This window comes from Vidua chalybeata, chromosome 1, assembly GCF_026979565.1.
Source record: "Vidua chalybeata isolate OUT-0048 chromosome 1, bVidCha1 merged haplotype, whole genome shotgun sequence".
NCBI lineage: Eukaryota > Metazoa > Chordata > Aves > Passeriformes > Viduidae > Vidua > Vidua chalybeata.
Window position 1 is genome coordinate 10,182,401 of NC_071530.1, and position 17,722 is coordinate 10,200,122.

At 39.3% G+C, this 17,722-nt stretch overlaps 1 protein-coding gene across 1 annotated transcript in view; it reads right to left on the reverse strand.

Annotated features, from left to right (window-relative positions):
- Nucleotides 1-1,015: 1,015 nt before the first annotated feature.
- DIP2C (disco interacting protein 2 homolog C) overlaps nucleotides 1,016-17,722 on the reverse strand; it is a 307,235-nt gene continuing 290,528 nt past the window's right edge. The window contains exons 35-39 of the mRNA XM_053949813.1: nucleotides 12,319-12,376; nucleotides 11,270-11,344; nucleotides 10,173-10,347; nucleotides 8,801-8,924; nucleotides 1,016-4,170 (exon numbers count right to left, since the gene is read on the reverse strand). Of these exons, the coding sequence (XP_053805788.1) occupies nucleotides 3,918-4,170; nucleotides 8,801-8,924; nucleotides 10,173-10,347; nucleotides 11,270-11,344; nucleotides 12,319-12,376 (685 nt within the window). The 3' untranslated portion in view covers nucleotides 1,016-3,917. The remainder of the gene's footprint in view (nucleotides 4,171-8,800; nucleotides 8,925-10,172; nucleotides 10,348-11,269; nucleotides 11,345-12,318; nucleotides 12,377-17,722) is intronic.

Below are 17,722 nucleotides of genomic sequence, written 5' to 3' on the forward strand. Positions count from 1 at the left end.
TAAAATATGGAATTGAAATATTTTAACCTTCTAAAAACCTTAATCGCATTAACATAAAAATCAATCCCCTTTTTGCTTTAATGAAACGATTTGTAAAATTGAATCAGGAACTATGTGCTGTTCTGCCATCCACTTGCTTCTCCCATCTCTAACTTGCTTTCTCCTTCCCACAATTTTTGGGTCTCTCTCTCTCTGCTCAGGATAATTGTGGGTCCACAAAACTGCACCTACCTCTTGTGATAAGCAACTTGAAATCTGAGCCAGCAGAGATGGGATTTTACACCCTGAATTTCCCAGATAGGTCTCCAAAGACACGAGGACTGAGAATTTCACCCTTCGAAATCACATTTGGAAAATGAGAGCTGTGGCAAAACCTTTTCTCTGCTACTCAGCAGCTGGGAGCCAGCTCTGAAATCAAGGTCTTTTTGGAAAAAGCCAATGGAAATAGGCAGATCACATTTCCAAGATAACATTTCCATTGCCCAAGGCTGCTGAATCGATAGGGAGGTTCTAGCCCCACATGTGAGTGACCAAGCTGTAACCCATAAACTTCCACTGGCAGAAAGCTCCATCAGAGCTACAAAACCTGGATCAGTAATTTCCTTAGGTGACTGATTAGCAGCATGACAGTAGCAAGACCTTGCAACAAAAGTGATAAGTGACAAATTTGAGGAGTTTTACAGTACTAATGCTTGTTATTGCTTCTCACAAAATGTTACCAAGCTTACAATAATCTTTACACTTTCAGCAAAAATGTGAACAGTATATTTGAATATATTAAAAAGAATTAAAAAAACATTTCACAAAAAACATTTGTTGCCATATGAAAGTCTTTCAGCAATAAATGCCCACACCAGTATTTAAACATTGTTAAAAGTATAATGATTTGTACTAATAAATTATGCAACAAGAGAGGTAAACAAAATAAAATTACAGTATAGCTCTCCATGTTCCTCCACCGAGCATCCACAGCTCTTGGAAGCTCCATTTTAGATGACTAATTAAGAAACTGATATTTTCAGAGCAACAAAAATAAAAGCTTTTATTTGTTCATTTGAATATAAAACAGGCGTTATCACAGATGTACAAAGCGTACTGGTGGTTTAACATACAAGAAGGTTGCTGTCCTTTGCACATAAAAATTTTTGTTTGAATCTGTGATTGGCTGAGTTACATGAATTTCTCTAACCAGTCACCACACTCTATGAAATAACGCTGCTAACATTCAACTGATAAAAGGGACAGTCTTCCCTTGGGTAAAGTGTCAAGCAGGATTAAATATATATAATAAACAAGCACCATGAGGAATCTGCTCCTGTTTGATTAGTTTTGTGTTTAAATGTTCATTGTGTACCCTCTCTTTTTGTGCATGTGCATCGAGTTGATTACATGGTTTTGTCTGACTCCAAAAGCACAAGGTCACAAGACAAACATTTTATACATTCTCATGAATGGTTTATCTACAGTACAGTTTCTAATACAGAACAATCCTTCTTTATTGCTCAGTCTGATGGTGCTTAAATGTTTCCCTCCTTTTGCTTGCACAACAAAACCAGAAACTCAGTTTATCATTTCTCTTAACTCAGGATTTAACAACCACAGATGACAGGTTGCAGAAGAGAGCTGTTATTAACTGCGTTTCACAACTGCATTGCAGTTCTTTTATTCTCTACAGATGCAAAGTTGACTTCGTGAAGGTTAAAATGATGCTTTGAACGACAGCGAGATTTGTTTTGCAGTACTGAGATCAGCGATAGCAGGACTTCACAAGTTAGTTCACACACTGCAATTATGTTTGTAATCAATCAACATCTTGTCTGAAACCTTACAACAACTTGCCATTAAGAACAGATTTTATTCTTTTTAGGGAGCAGAAAATGAATTTGACAAAGTATGGGATTGGTCTGCAGAGCAGGAATAGGGCTATTCACAGGACAGTGAGGGCGGAAAAGATGGCCTGAAAGAAAACGCGTCTGACGTGGCGAGATGCTCTGTACTGTACATGCAGACTAAAACGTCCCTACCTTTTAAAAAGATTTTTAACACCCAGCATTGAGACTCCCTTATACGTGATATAAACATGATAACATTTGCCCTGCAACAATCTTAGTCATGCATATCCGGTAATGAGAGCCAGCACATGAACGTCATTTGAGACAAATAAGAAAAGCATTCTTGGACTGCAGCTGGTAAATCCCACTCTTGATCACAAACAGGTCAATTCAGTTACAACCACATGAAGGAAGGGCAAGGTTTTAAAAAAGGGGGCATGGGGGGCAGGGAAGACAACAGAACTGGGGAATCAAACCCCTCTTTTCTCCAAAGGTAGTAAAATGAAGGCAGCTGTGATGCATGTTTTCCTACTCTTCTCCCATGATGGCCTCAGGCTGGAGACCACGGGACTCCTCGGTTCCTTAACCAGGCAGATGGGTTCCTCTGATGTTTTAATGTGTTTAGGGACTAGTTAGCAGATGCACGATCTGTGCCAAAGGGTGGTGGTGACTGTTCGCTCCTCTCTGTTAAGGAATAAATTAAAGACCATCGAAACAATCGTTTCCTGTAAATGTAAACTGGAAGCGTTGGCCACCGAGCTACGTGTCCTAGCTGAGAGGCAAATTGATAACTCTGTGCAAAAAACCCCAAAACTTTTCCTTATAGCAGTAAAAACACCAACTAAAACAATGAAAAAAATTGTGCAACAAAGTTCTGCAGCTAGACAACAGTGCTATTCCTCAACCTGCCTTTTCTAAGTCTAACAAGTGTATGCACATGCCAGCACGAATATTTATTGTTGCCTCCATGGCAAAGAAAAGAAAATTATTGTAGTGCATTTTTAGTCTTAAATTCATTCACTGCCTTAAAGGCAGCAATAATTCCACTTGCTGGTATCTAGAGGATTCTTTTTGACAGGGATACTTAGCAATCCAGGATTGCTTTTTTTCTTTTTCCAAAAAATTTGTGAGTAACATTTGATTATCTACAGTGGGAGACACCATGCAAGTGACAAGTACTGCATTTTAAACTTTAAAATCTTTTGTCATTAGTGAATTTATATTTCATATATATATATTTGATGTGATACTATCCACTCAAGATAATACAACACTTTGTTTTTTATATTAGCAAACATTTCAAGAGTTTAATATTCTTGAATGTTTCTTCTCTTTTATACTTCTAAAGAGATCAAAATAAATTAAACGTTTTGTACATAATTACAGAAGAAGTAGTTAACTTATTTTATCTTTTTAGTTTAGTACAAAGATATTTGCAAGCTCATTGCCGAAATACACCTTATTTATAAATTTCTTCCATTCTAACGCTAACAGCAAAGGCTCTTTGGCCTTTGGGCTTTCAGCATCTCTGACAGAAAGCTGCAAGATTTCTAATTGAAAGGTGCTACTTTGGGTTTTCTCCTCGTACCACTACGTATTTTCCTAAGATGTGGGATCTAAAATGGCTTAAGTTAGTAATGGATCTGTATTCATCAGCCTTTTATGACATATTAAAACAAATGAAGGAAACAACTATTTGTATTAGTATGCAAATTGTTTAAAAAGAATCCATTTGGAGGGTAGAATAAAAAAAAATCTACTTCAGCTTACGTAATGTAAAATACAAAGCCACATTTACTCAAAAAGCAGTATTGTCCAATAAGCAAAAAAAAAAAAAAAAAGTTTAAAATGGGCTTTTCCAACACACTAAAGGGCCTTACCCCATAGTCCTTCTTTTCTAAAATTTAGTGGTAAAAGAAAACATTTCACATTATATTTCCTGCCAATCGTGACTGCTTTGAAAAGTCGTAATAGAAACAGTTCCATTCTGATGAGTGTCAGTATCTTATCTGCACACTTTTTTAGTGGACACAAAAAAATTTTATACATCTATAGTAAAGTCTATGGAAGCTTTAAGGTACAAGACTACATGTTGTAGGCCACATAGATGGGATCTAGCTGGTCTGCCAAAAATCCATCTCGTAGGTGCATACGTTGTTTCTCTCCACGGGAGTTGATAGGAATTACACCAATGTCCACAACCACCACCACCCCTACAATCAGATAGTGTTCCTCCAGGACCACGTTGGTGACCAAAGGAACAAGGTCCAAAGCTTCTTGCTCAGATCCATCCAGCTCAACTACAACGACCAATAAATTTGTCCAGGTAAACACCGCACTGGAACAAAAGAAAAAATAATATTAGTCATGTTTTTTTTTTCACCCATTTCATTTTTTATCCCTTTTTTTGCACCTTGGTTACCTTTTGTTGGAGCTCCTGAGGCTCTTTCCATGTGCTCAGGACAAAGTGTAAACAGCAAGAGAGAACATGCTGCAGGCAGGGGCAGAACAGCCCCATGAGCTCTCTCTTTGATAATGCTGCAATTTTAAGCATTAGGCTGAACTTTAGAGAAACTTGCCTGCCATGGAACAGCACATGGTTCCCTCTGAAGCCAGGGAAGTGCCACAGCTCTGCTGTGTTCATGGAGTGATGTGTGTATGGAGGTGCCTCCTCTGGGGTTTTTTGAAGAGCAGCCCAAAAAAACAAGGAGGTTAAGAGAGCAGGCACCAAGAACAGTAGGAGCATAGTCTGAGCTGAAAGGTCTGTGGGATATCTCCTGCTACTGAAGGGTGTGGAGCCCTGGGAAGGCACATGGCACAGTGCAGGCTCAGGGGTGCCCAGGGAGGGGGCATCCTCCCCATGCCCACTCGGCAAACACAGCTACGCGCCTTCGGGACTGGGCTGGCTGCTGTCCAGGCAGGTCAGAGCTCAGCACAAAAAAGCTGCAATTCTTCTGGACCGATTGATTTCCACAGAAATAAGGCTGTGTCTCCATCTGCTTTATTTTGGCTGTTTTATTTCTGTTGGGTTTAAGGGGACAGGAGTTTTAACATTCCTGATTAACAGCTGAGACCATGAAGGGAACACCATTATCTTCAGTATCTCCTCCTTGCTAAAAGAACTTTGTAAGACCTCAAAGTTTTGGTTAAGCCCTTGAGCCAAAGCAGGTAAATTTTGGGTTCTGCTATCTGGGACCATTTCTGGCTAAAGATAATGCATTTATCCTTCCAAATATGGAGGCTGGGAGGGTATCAAAGTCTGGTGTATGCTTCCACCCAGAGTAATTTTATAGCTTCCTTCCATCCTCATCCTCCTCCTCCTCACATCTCCAGAGTCTCCAAAGACTTTTGCATTTCATGGGAGATCAGCACAGCTGAGCCACAATCTCATTCTTCCTTGCAGTGTTTAAGACACTTCTTCCTCTAGCTTATTCTACAGAATAAACAATAATATTCCACACATGTAGGCCATACATCAAGTCCTGTACTTTAGTTGCCATTACCTCATAAAATCAGGGGATAACTTCCCAGAACTGTCTTGAGCATAAGCATCTGAAAGTCAGAATATATTTTGTACATAAGCCATCTTCAAAAAGAGCTTCTTACCCTGAGGTCAATGCTTGATTGAGACAGAAGTGCATTGTTTTAGTCTCCTAAGACAGCTCTGAAAACCCATGTACTGTGGAAACATATCTTACTTTACCCAAAAATTCGGTACGAAAATGTGCTCTATGTTGATGCTTGACAGAATAGATTTTAGAAGAAAAGTACTTAACTCTTAAAAAAAAATTCAGATCCTGCCAAAGTACTTTTTGATTGAATTGTTATGTGCTTATTGATCTGGAAAACTAATGAGCAGCCAAAGCAAGGATGAGAAGGCCCCTTTTGACTTAATACTGCTGTGAGATGAATTTTCATTTGTAATTATGTTTTCACAGACATTCTAGTAACTTTGATTGATGCTGAATATTAACAAAATAAAGTATCAATCTGCACAGGTGACCATCTCCAGAGAGGTCCTGGAACTTTTACTGATTGCTGTACAAATAACTAAATTAGTATTATATATATTTTAACAAAAAAAACTGGGGAAGTTTAATTGAAATGTAAGTTAGCATTTAAAATCATGCCTGGAAACTACTGTTAGCTTGTTACTTGGGAAAGCAATTCATAACAAGATTCAGGAGCAGGTCCCTAAAACATGGTTTAGAATAAATTAGTTTGTCTGAATTCAGGAAACTGATTCCCAAAACTTTCATGAAGCTTCTATTAAGCCCTAAAATCAATGACACTCCCAAGAGGTTTCAATATAATTTAAAACTCATTTCATATGTCATGGTTCTAAACTCACTGGTGATCACTGGGAGTAAAAGGAAATATTGCTCTTTATATTCTTACTGGCTGAGATGAAGGTAGATTAGCCAGTCTCTCTTATACATGCATCAACTTTCTAGCACTGATGAATAAAAAATCTCAAACCAAAAGCTAGGGATCAGGAAGGCTGACCTTTCCTTAAGAAATAATCAAGTCACAATAATCAAGTCACACACAATAGATGCAAAACAGTTAATGCACTGGGAATGGCCCCTCCTGCTGCTTCCACATCACCAAATGCTACAGGAAAAACAAGGAAAAACACCTCCAGGGAAAGAAGCTCCAAATTGTTTTCTTCTCCAAATACCTTGTGTAGCTTTGTGTATAAACCACTTCTAAGCAAATTCCAGGAAGCTCTGTTCTGTTCCTCTTTTGAGACTTTGACATTTAAATGAATCAACCGTGTGCTTTAATTAAAACACATACATTAAAACACATTTTTTGGTATTAGAAACACTTTCAAATTGCACAGTGTGGGTTTACATCACAATAAAACCAGACTCTGCCACTCTTTCACTTTTTATGTGTTAAGACACAGGAGGTCCAGAGTCAGAGGTTGTTGATTTTGTGCTAAAATTTCTTAAAAGACAAGAATAATTTTAAATGATCTTTCAGATCTGATCCTCAATGACAGAAGCTGCCCAGCAGGATCACATGTCAGTCAACAAATCCCTGAGCCCCTCAGTGTTACAATGTCCAGTGTTACAGAACGAGCTGCATTTCTCAGAGGCTTTCACAATCTATCAACTGGACATACCCAGCACCTTCTGTGTGCAACAGAAATTGATGCAGTTAAATCCTTACTGGGGCATTGTAACTGAAACAAGAAAGGAGGCTCATGCCCCTGTCCACAGAAAGGATATACAAATTAAAAAAAAAAAACCCAAAAGAGTTAGCTGGCTATTATTTTGTCAAGAGGTGTTTCGCAAAGACAAAAGGAGGGCCCCTAAGAGAAGCTGAAAAAGTTACATGAGAGGAGTCAAGGACAGTCAGGACAAGGACTGTGAATGAAAATTCCATGATGGTTATTTGGCAGAGCATTGGTTAGGAAAAAGCTGGGAACTGTGAGCAAACCAGATGTTGGCACTCTGAATAATTGTGTGTCCCTGTTCTGCAGGGACCACATCTGAGACACATCTAATTCATCAGCAATCTCTTTTTTTGAGGGAAAACAACCCTGAAATACTGGCCTTAAATATTGGCCTTTGGGCAAAGGGTAGCAACAGTACAGAGTGTTTTCTGAGTTCTCACTCCTGTGCCTTGTACATTATCACCCAACTACTGGGAAGAGTTAACGTACTGAGAATTATCTGCATGTTCTTGCAGAAATTCAGTGGTGTTTTTCTCCAGTTGTTCCAGCTTAGCCCCAACCCTTTTCCAGTTGCCATTTTTCACTCAGGATTTCCATGGTTGTGGAACAAAAAGGATCCTTGAAGTGCTCTCAGCAATCTTGAAAGCAGGAATATAATTTAAGCATTTTTTGGTATTGAAACCCTGCAATTTCTGCAGTGTGATATGGCTACTTTATTCACTGCCTGTGAGCTCATAATTTGAGGGGACACAAACCTCTGACAAACAGATAGTGCTGAACACAGCAATTTATCAATCTGTGGCCATCTTATAATAGACCAGTCCTTAAACATCTTGCTCTGAAAACTTTCCATCCACTGCTGGTACTGATCTGACACATTTTCAAGGGGAATTTCATGACATTCATAAAGTGTTCATACTGTTCTATATGAAGGCACAGAACCCAGCTCCCTGTGTAATGCCTGTCTGGCACAAGACCATTCCAGCAGTGATGATGCTCAAGGGAGAAGGCAATAAGGCAAAACCTCAGTTACAGTCAGCCAAGCAACTAATTGTATTCGTTTTAACTGATATTTAAGAAAAAAGCAAAGTCTTTTACTAAAGACCAGTTCAGCTGCTGTGCTTCATTCATTATTAAGCTTCCTGCTCCAGGCCACATCTCTGCAACAAGGATTGAAAAGAAAAATGCACAAAATTGCTCTGGCTATTGCAACAGATTCATTTTGGTTGAAAGGTGAATAGCTGAGCTGTGGTTGTAGCAAAACAAAACAACTACCTGACTGAGTCTTCTGATGCAAGAATAATGAAAAGCAATTTGTGCTCATGTTGGACTAAAGAAATGATTTCCTGCCGTGTACATCTGAGGATGATACATTGATTAAGATAACATTATTATTAACTCATTGATTTACTGCTTCAATTTCCATTGTGACCTTGATTTGATCACTGCTTCATTTATTAATAACCAATTCAAAAATAATAGTGTGTCCACTAATAAAATTTATTAGTGTGTTCATTTATTTGAAATATTTGCTTGCGAACTCCTTAAAAAAAAAGAAAAAGAAAAAGAAATACACTGAATGAACTTATCTGAAATCAGTCCTTTCTGATTAAATCTGTTTGTGAAAAGTTTCATCCTAAGGACACATTTGCAGCTGGGTTATAAATCCTGTGACCATCCCTACAGGCCATTTCCTGGATCAATTGCAATATCCAAGGAAAAAACCCAGACATTATAGACATTTCAGCTTTTTATAAGGGCCCTGGTGTTATATAATCCTTACCATTCTGTGATGCTCTTGTGTGCTCTGATGACAGAGGTTTCAATATCGATCGGATGGTACCTCATCCCTCGCAATTCCATGGCTTCATCTAATGCACCCACCACATAAAGTGCATCATGGCGTTCTGGGGGAATGGGATAAAAAAAAAGAAAGATTCTATTCTCCAGTACATTAAATTAGAGAAATGTTCACATTAAGAATTAAGTAAAATAAGTGCAACATAAGTTATCCTCGAATTTCTGAAACCCTGAAGTGATTTCCGAACTAATAAGCATTTTCCATTATTGAAGTGAAATGCAGAGCAAAAACCAGAAGAAAGGAAGGCAGAAACACTATTCCCATTTGAAAAAGACAAAGGCAGAATTCCTGATTTTCTCCTAGGTGGATGCAGAACACATTCTTTTTTTTTTTTAAGGCACTCTGAATAGTCAATAGGTTCCTTGTCTCCCTGTTTTTTCAAAGAGAAAGAATAGAGTTGATCCTGACAGTGTGGCTGATGTTCTTCCAATTGATTTGAGATGGCACCAAAGTGCACCTCTTCAGAAGGTGCCATTACAAGGACACGGCAGCAGGCCTAATCCACAAGGATTATTAAAATTCTTTCTTGGCTGAATAGCAGCTATTCTAATGGCCCTGGGATCACTCCTGGAGGTGTTCACAGCGTTGCTGGAAACCCTGCCTGGCCAACAGCCTCCCATGGCCAGCTCAGCCACAGCCACTTGTGGCACTGTGCTCCTCAAAAATCACAGAAAAGAAACTTCGTGTGCCTGGCAGCACTGGTTCACTTGAATGAGTACAAGAGACAAGGAACATTATTAAAACAAGTAAGGGAGTCCTGTACCTTCCTGACAGAAACCCACTCTATAGTGTCTGTTGCAGGCTACTGCTTGTGTTACATTTCAATACCCAGCCCTCTGGGGTAAAACAGGAAAAATCTGAAGAATGGACACATCCTGTGATTAGGTTTATAACAGAGCTGGTGGTCAAAGGAGGGACAGAGCTCAGACTCCCACCAGGATTTTTCCACCTTCACAAATGTATTTCTGGGGACACAAGTGCCAGAGCAAATTATGGCAGTTTCAGCTGTATTTCTCATTTTTCAAGCTGAAGCACTGGGTATATTAACAGTGCCAAAAGGTCACTGGTGGAGGGGATTTATAGTACCTGAGGTGCAACAAAGGAAAAGCAACTATTTCAGTAGGGAAATCTTGCCCTCTGATTTATTTTCTGATTATTTTAATTAAGGGTTTCTTTGCAGTTTTACAAGTTTCACAGACGGAGCATGTTAGGTACCACAGAGCCAGAGAGGTCATGTCACTCTCCAAATAATTCAAATTATTTGTGTAGACCTAGATGATGAGAAACCTCTTACCTCCGTTTGCATCTGTGAGTTCTGTTCTTCTCAGGAACCCCAGATAACCAGTTCTTGCCCAAATAGTCTGTGTGTCTCCAAAGCTGAGTCTTGAGTTAAAATGATCTGATTGCAAAGATTCATCTCCATAGATGGTAAAATACCCACTGGCGTTGTGAGTGCTGTGAACCCATATCTAAGTTAAAAGCAATTATACTGGTATTAATTAAAGTAGCTTTTGAGAATGAAGCATTATTAAAAATTCTTGATGCAAATATTTTTAGTCATAGCTAGATAATACTAAAAATGTCTTTTAACACTGTTTCTGGACCCATAACTGACCCAGTTCTAGCACAGAGACACCAATCTACTTTTGTGGAAGTTGCTGGGCAGCTCTGAGCCCAGCATGTTCCTCACTCCTGGTTCAGTGTATTTACCCCAGAAGAGCATTCTCCATGAACACCAGACAGATTTATTTTAAAGGGTGAGGCCAGGGACCTTCACCTATGGAGAAGGATTCATTCCATCAAACTTGAAGCATCATGGAAGTTTTTACAATTTCAAATTAATGAACTCTTACAGAAACTCACAGATTAGACTGTGGTTTTAATTATGATCAAACATGTTCTTCATTATGTTAACTAGATTTTTAACTGCTTGAAAATAACATATTTTTTCTCAGTCTAGAACATAAAATAAATTTGAAAAACACATAGTCTTGCTCAACTCAGCTAATGAGAGTACTTCAGTGCAATGAAGCACAATGATTATGGAGAACAGAACAAGAAAACCATCTAGCTGAAATTAGACTAATCTATAAACTTAATTTTCATGTAAGCTTCCATCAGAATTAGTGAAGCACCCAATATATAGTTAGGAAAAGCAGATTTTTTTTCATTTTTTTAACTTGAGGTATTAATATTTAGAAACAATTTACTAACAATTTTAATAATGACACAAATATCAAGATCCACACTTTATAGGATAAGTAGAATTCACTATTTTCTTAACTGGGCACTTGATAAGATGTATCATAGGAAATCCTTAGCATGCACAACAATAGCTTTGTCTCTGCAATTTAGTTCAGAGCATACAAAGTTCAGGTTCTCATGACTCACCTCACCAAGATGAGAATCTCCTAAGGGTCCCTTTGTTTCTGGATTAGCAATAATGATACGTACTCCTGGGAGGATCTATTGAAAGAAAACATGAGGCAGTAAGAAAGCAGGTACCACCTTATGCAATTGTATGCTGACGCTTTGTCCCCAAAGAACCCTCATTGCAAATTACAAGAAATCCTTAAAAATCCTTAAAAAGTTAAAGTAAACTTATAGTGCAAGAAATATAAAATAGTCTATAGATATGATAAATTCTGAGATAATTGGGAAATATGACAAAACTGCTTCTCTTTGTGAACGCTGTTCCGTCTATAAACCTCCTCAGAAATCAAATGTTCACCTGCAGAACAAATGGCCCCTGTGTCTATGAGAATACATAGCAGAATGGGAAAACTCCAATGGATTTTCCTTTGGCCTAAACCTTTGGCCTAAAACAAGGAGAAAGCCAGAGGCATCATGCAATCTCCCAGAATAATGACCTGCCAAAGTCCTCATGTAATGGACATTCAGCAACTACAGAGGTGGATGTTGAGCCCTAGAATAGAAAAGGGAGCATCCTCTGACCATGAATGTCTGCAAAGCTCTGGACAGAAACCTTTAGATGAGCACCTAGAGCACCAGAGCCTGCCCCTTTGTCCTCACCCTCTCCCCAGAGCCATGCCCCTGCAGGGACAGTCCCTCTGCCCGTGAGCACAGTGTTGGTCATCTCAGACCAGCTCCCACTGCAGGTGGGTTCTACATCGATGCCTGCACCAGCACCACATTTGTCAGCTGCTTCAGGAATGACACGTAGGGGATGACAAACTTGCTTTTTGCATAAAAGAAGGAATTGATTTCTGCATAAAAGAGCAAGGTACACGTTCTGAGAGAGCAGTAATGCATCAGTTACTGCCATCATGCTGTAACCTCAACAGTAAAGGAAGAACATCAATCTGCACAGCTAATAGTACCTTCCCCAGTATTACATTCATGTAAAAATGAACAGAAATGGGTATTTACTGAAAATATTGTCCATAAAAGTTACACTTAAATCTTCTTTCAGTACTTACTTTTCCAGACTCCATGAGAGGCAAACTATGTGGAGATCCTCTTTCAACTAAACGAACTCTGTAAAATAATATGTATAATACATAGTTGTGTTTATTTGCTTTTCATTAACATTTATTTCTAAAAGGAATGGTTAATGGTTGCAGAGTTTAATGTTATTTTTGGAAGAGTTGAAGCATATATCCTGCTGTGTGGAACATAATCAGACCAAATATGTAATATTAGTTAAAACCTACGGAGGGAAAATAATAAAAAAATACGTGTGTGAACTTTTTATTAAATAATAAATTCTTTGAATGTAGTTGGTGCCTTCTATTTGTTTTTGATTGACTTTTGTAAATGGAATTCCACGCACAAATTTATTCATGACAAGAGGGATCTAAAATATTGATTTCCCACAAGATTGTCATAAAAGCCAGGGCACAGACACAAAAGCATGTGAGCTGAGTGAGCAACCACATTCCACAAGTAGCTGACAGCTAAAATCAAAATCATATCAAAATAACTCATAACCTGGCCTCAGCTTCAAATCTGCATTTGCAATCTTTTAATTATTTTCAATGGACAGTGGTTGATAAACATTTTAATATTAAAAAAATCATTGAATGAAAAATGTTATTACTGCTGAGATCAGATCCATTCTCAGAGTGTGACTTTCTGGTTCTCTCTTCTTTTTTTAGATAATTTATTTCCCCAATAAGTGAACTGGAATGTCATCTCTCCTTCCGTGATATCATGGTCTGGAAGGAAATTTCTCAATTAACCTTAGAAAAGTACTCAGTAGATTAGAATTAAAGAGACTCCCAAGTTCTCAAACAGCTGATGATCTTAGGCAGTACATGGCAAAGAAAATTTGGTAACATCTAGTTATTCCTGTATCCTAGTAACTTAAAATTTCTAGCAACCATGAAAACCTTAAACTTCCCACTCCTGAACAACATCCATAATCCACTTAACCAAATTAAATCTGAACTTGTGTCTGAAGAGCTGTTCTTACCTCTTTCCTCCCCCCAGCTCTGGGCATCAGAAAGACAAAAGCCCACAACACAAGATGCCTAAAAGCCAACTATGTAAAGGGTAAAGATGAAACATCAAACCACAAGAAAACAGACAGGAGCAGATGGGTGGAGACCTGGATCCCATTAAGCTGAGCATAAAACTGAGTCTATTAGGAGCAGTCACAATAGATCTTTTTTAGACTGTTTTGAGGTCTTTTTATAGACAGAGCATCACAGTGCTCAGTTTGAGAAAGGAGGGCTGAGACACAGAGACACCTCAGCTAGAGGTCCCTTTGGAGAACAAAATCATGGCAAGTTCAGACCCTAAGCAGAAAGGAGATGGAAAAAGATCTTTCTATTCTTTTTTTCTCTTTCCCCCCCCTATTTCTTTGCTCCAAGAGTCTTCTATAAAAGGTGAGACTGTTGAGGTCAAGGCAGGAATAGTGAATAGTGTTTTATCTGCAGTTCTGGGAAGTCTCTCAACCTTGATGAATGGGGCAGGGCTAAGCCCTGAGATATTGCACATCAATGTGAACAGCTCCTCTCACTAACAGAAAGATACAACCTAAACACTCAGGAATTTCAGACCTTTTTCCAAGTTGTGTTGAGAGGAAAAGGATGTGAAGTGCCCTACAAGGGGTACTGCCTGGAGCAGGCACAGTTGGGCAGCTGCAGCCTGACCTACAAGGTGTGTAACAGGAATCACTTTTCAACACTTGTTCAACTGCCACTAAACTCCCAGACCAAGCCTAAAGCACTAATTACCTCCTTTGTGTGTTACATTGATGTTATACTGCCCTTGTTTACACTGCTGTAAACAGTGATCACATGTATAACACTTCTGTGGTTTCAACATTTCCTGCTGAGCCTCCCACCAGCTGAAAAGTCACCACTGGATTGATGGCAAAAGCAGTGAGGTTACAGCATCCATTTTTCCATCCAGGGACACAGACACAGTGCAGCAGAAAGCCAGGCCATGGGAGCTCTCTAGAATGTGTGTGTGCAAGGCTAAATGAATGCTGCTCTATAAAAAGTACATCTACATCAGCCACACTTGTGGCAGCAAATGGCAACCAAATAGCACACAACCACACAAATGGCAGCCAAATCATAAGTATTTAGGAGTATTCAGCAAGGGTTTTAAAAATAACTCTCTATATATTGAAATGAAATAAAATATTGCAAAAACCAGTTGCTACTAATGCCTATATATTTCTGCCTTCATATATATATATATTTGTTCTGTAAAATCCATAGTAGTCTAGAAATAGAGAATGCCTTTAACTGAGTTCTTCCAAACAACTGACATCTCCAATCTTTCAATGGGTGTTTGCAGACAGGAAGCTACTCTTGGAAAAAATAGTCATCATCTCACCCACTTGGTACCTCCTTCAGAGTTATTTTACACATTATTTACAAGCATTTGTGAAATTGAGAAAATATTGGAATATTGGAAAAAAGGCAATTTAGAAAACCTCAGCCACAAGCACTGTTAAGAGTGATGGTGTAACAAAGGTCAGGAAGCACTTTATGTAATTTAAGATAGGTTTAAAGAGAATTCTATTTGGATAACAGTAGAAAAAACCTCTGGGGCAGGAAGTGTATGTCAGAACTGTCCAGCTGCCCTGAGATACTGGTGGCCTTTGCTCCCATCCTGTCATTAAGACATGCCTCCATGAAGTGTTGCTGAACTACAGGCAATAGCAAAAATCACAAATAATAAAGCAACACATTCCATAGTCAATGGTGTGACTACTGGAAATGAATCAACAGTGATAAATTTGACAATCCTCTCTTTGCTTTCAGCACCTGTGCTTCCCATCTTGTTCTTATTATCCCTAGCGTATTCTTCTAGTTCCCTTCTCCACCTGTTTCATTTAACCGTGCCTGATTTTTTAGCACATGGTGATCCACAGAAGGTGCAATTTCTCACTTTCCAGCTCTGTTAAACCTCTCCCACTCTGTGCTTCCCACCTCACATCCCTACAGAGTTTTCATGGCACTGCACTAAACATAGAAATGGCATTTCCTGGAGGTTTTCTGTGAGGGCCCTCTTAGCACCCAAAACCTTGGATCCCTTTTTAAAAAGTTTCTGCTAATCTCACAATTCATTGGGGAACACACTGTTAAACCTCTAACAAGTCCAAAAAGAATAAAAAATATTTTTCAAGATATTTAAAAAAGATATTTCAAAAAGATATAAGTAAAACATGAGATTCTGATGTTAGCAACTCTCATGCGCATTCCTAATTTTAAGTGCTTAATAGTCTCATTAACTCTACTGTGACTATATACTGTGAATAAATGATGGGCATTAGGCAAGAATTTTAAAAATTAGTTTTATTGTGCCTCAGCATAAAATAATTCAATTGTTCCCACTCTTCCTCAAGAGATTTCCCTTTTTCCACTGACAAATGCAGACACAATTGAAAACTTCTCTTTCCTCTTGAGCAAACAGCATCACAATCCAGGCTGCTCTGGTAGGCAAACTAAAAATGCAGAGCACAGGGCTCATCAGACCCTTAAAAACACCACCTCTGAATTACCTAGGTGATGCTGGCAAAGAAGCACACGGCTCCTTGCAGCCTCCCTAGGACAATGACAGCAAACCCTCTCCAAATTCACAAATAATCTCAACCCGCTCCCAGGCAGCAAAGGTCCAGGAAGGGCAAGTCCTGTTTCTCAGCAGTGCTCCAGAGTTCTTTGTTGGGAATGAAAACAATCTCTTACAAAGTGAGCACAGAGCCTTCCTGCTGTTTTCTTCTGCCGCCGAGTCTTGCTGGGAAGGGCAGAGGAGAACACGGCAGTAGAGCCAGACTGGGCAAAGAGCCTGAAAATCAAGTGGATGGGAGAAAACGTGCTGCCCTTGGGTGTGAAAGCTACTTTTGCACCTTCTGGTGGTTTGCAGCCAAGCTGAGAGGGAAAACATAAATGAGACACACAATGTAGGGCAGACACGGGGTTTCTCCTCCACTAAAATATCTGATTGGAAGGGGGGGTGACAGAAGATGTTTAAGAATTGTTTCACTGTTGCAAAGCTATACCCAGGGATGATACACTATGAAACTGTAATATTTACACAGAATAGTATAGAAGAGTATATTTTTCACAACTTTTTTCCACTGGTTCCTAAGAACATTTTCTTAAAAAATTCTCTCACTGAAGCTGTAGAGTTGAGAAAACTGTTTCAAAGTCTGGTTCTTGGGATCTAATGGGAAATGCAGCTACACCCCCAGGATGTGCAAACCTTTTTTTCTTGTTACAATTTAATATATTGAACATATTTCATCTTCTTTAAATCAAACACTTACTATAGAAAAGTAGGACTGAAATCTGACTTCAGAACAGGAACTGGCCAGCTATAACTAACCAGGCACTGAAATCACTGTGCAGCAAAGGGGTATCAAAATGCAGCAACAATGTCTTCTGCCCAAGTATCTTACATGAAACTGAAAATTTTGTTTATGCTCCATTTTAAATCTGGTTCATTTGGTGATGAAAACTCTCCAAAATACACTGCACAGCTTGCTAGTGCTCCACACTAATCAGAGAGTTTGTCAGCAAAGCTATTAACTCTTGCTTTGGGAATCTGTAGGGGCTGGCACATGTAGACTGGTACTAAGCAAGACAACAGTGCCAAAACTGGGCAATCCTTCAGAGCTGGCTGTGCTGCTGCTCAGAGAAAGAGTTTGGATTGTGTGATTCTAATAGAGATGGAAAGAAGCTATGAGGTCATCCAAGTCTTGCTCCCTGCCAAAAAAAGACTGCTCCCTGCAGTGCACTTTTGAGTGCTTTGCCTACTTCTGTTAGAGTATTTCAAATGATGGGGCTTCTTCCACTTCCTTTCAGGGCTTATTTCTCAGCTGAATTTATTTCAAATCCAGGAACCTTTTTCACTCTGCGATGCTTGGCATGAACCAGACTCAGCTTCCTCTTATTATTTCTAATTCTCCACATCCAACTCAAAGGAGTTTTTCCCCAGTGCCCCTGTTCTCTTTCAATATAACTCAGCTGAAGAGATTGCCTTTTACCCTACCACTTGGCCAAACCCCACATCTTGAACTTTTGTCTTTCCTTTATAGCCATTCCCTCAAGCTGAGCCATGGTAATTGCCCCCTTCCTCCTCGCCTGTGTGCCAGCGTCTTCTGTCAGCCAGGCTTGGGCACTCACATCATCTCCAGCTCTGATTTCCCTGCCTCTCCCACCAACCCTTCCTCGTGTCTGGAGCAGCTCTCACACCATGTCACTTCACAGGCATGCCAGCTTGGAAGCCCAACTCTTTGGTCTCTTTCACATCAGCTATTATTTTGCACTCTGATTTCTTTCAGCATCTGTTCTTGGATGCTGCCACTCTTGAATACCTTCAGCAACAAAGCCTAGAGGAAACCAAATAGGGTGTGATGAAAAT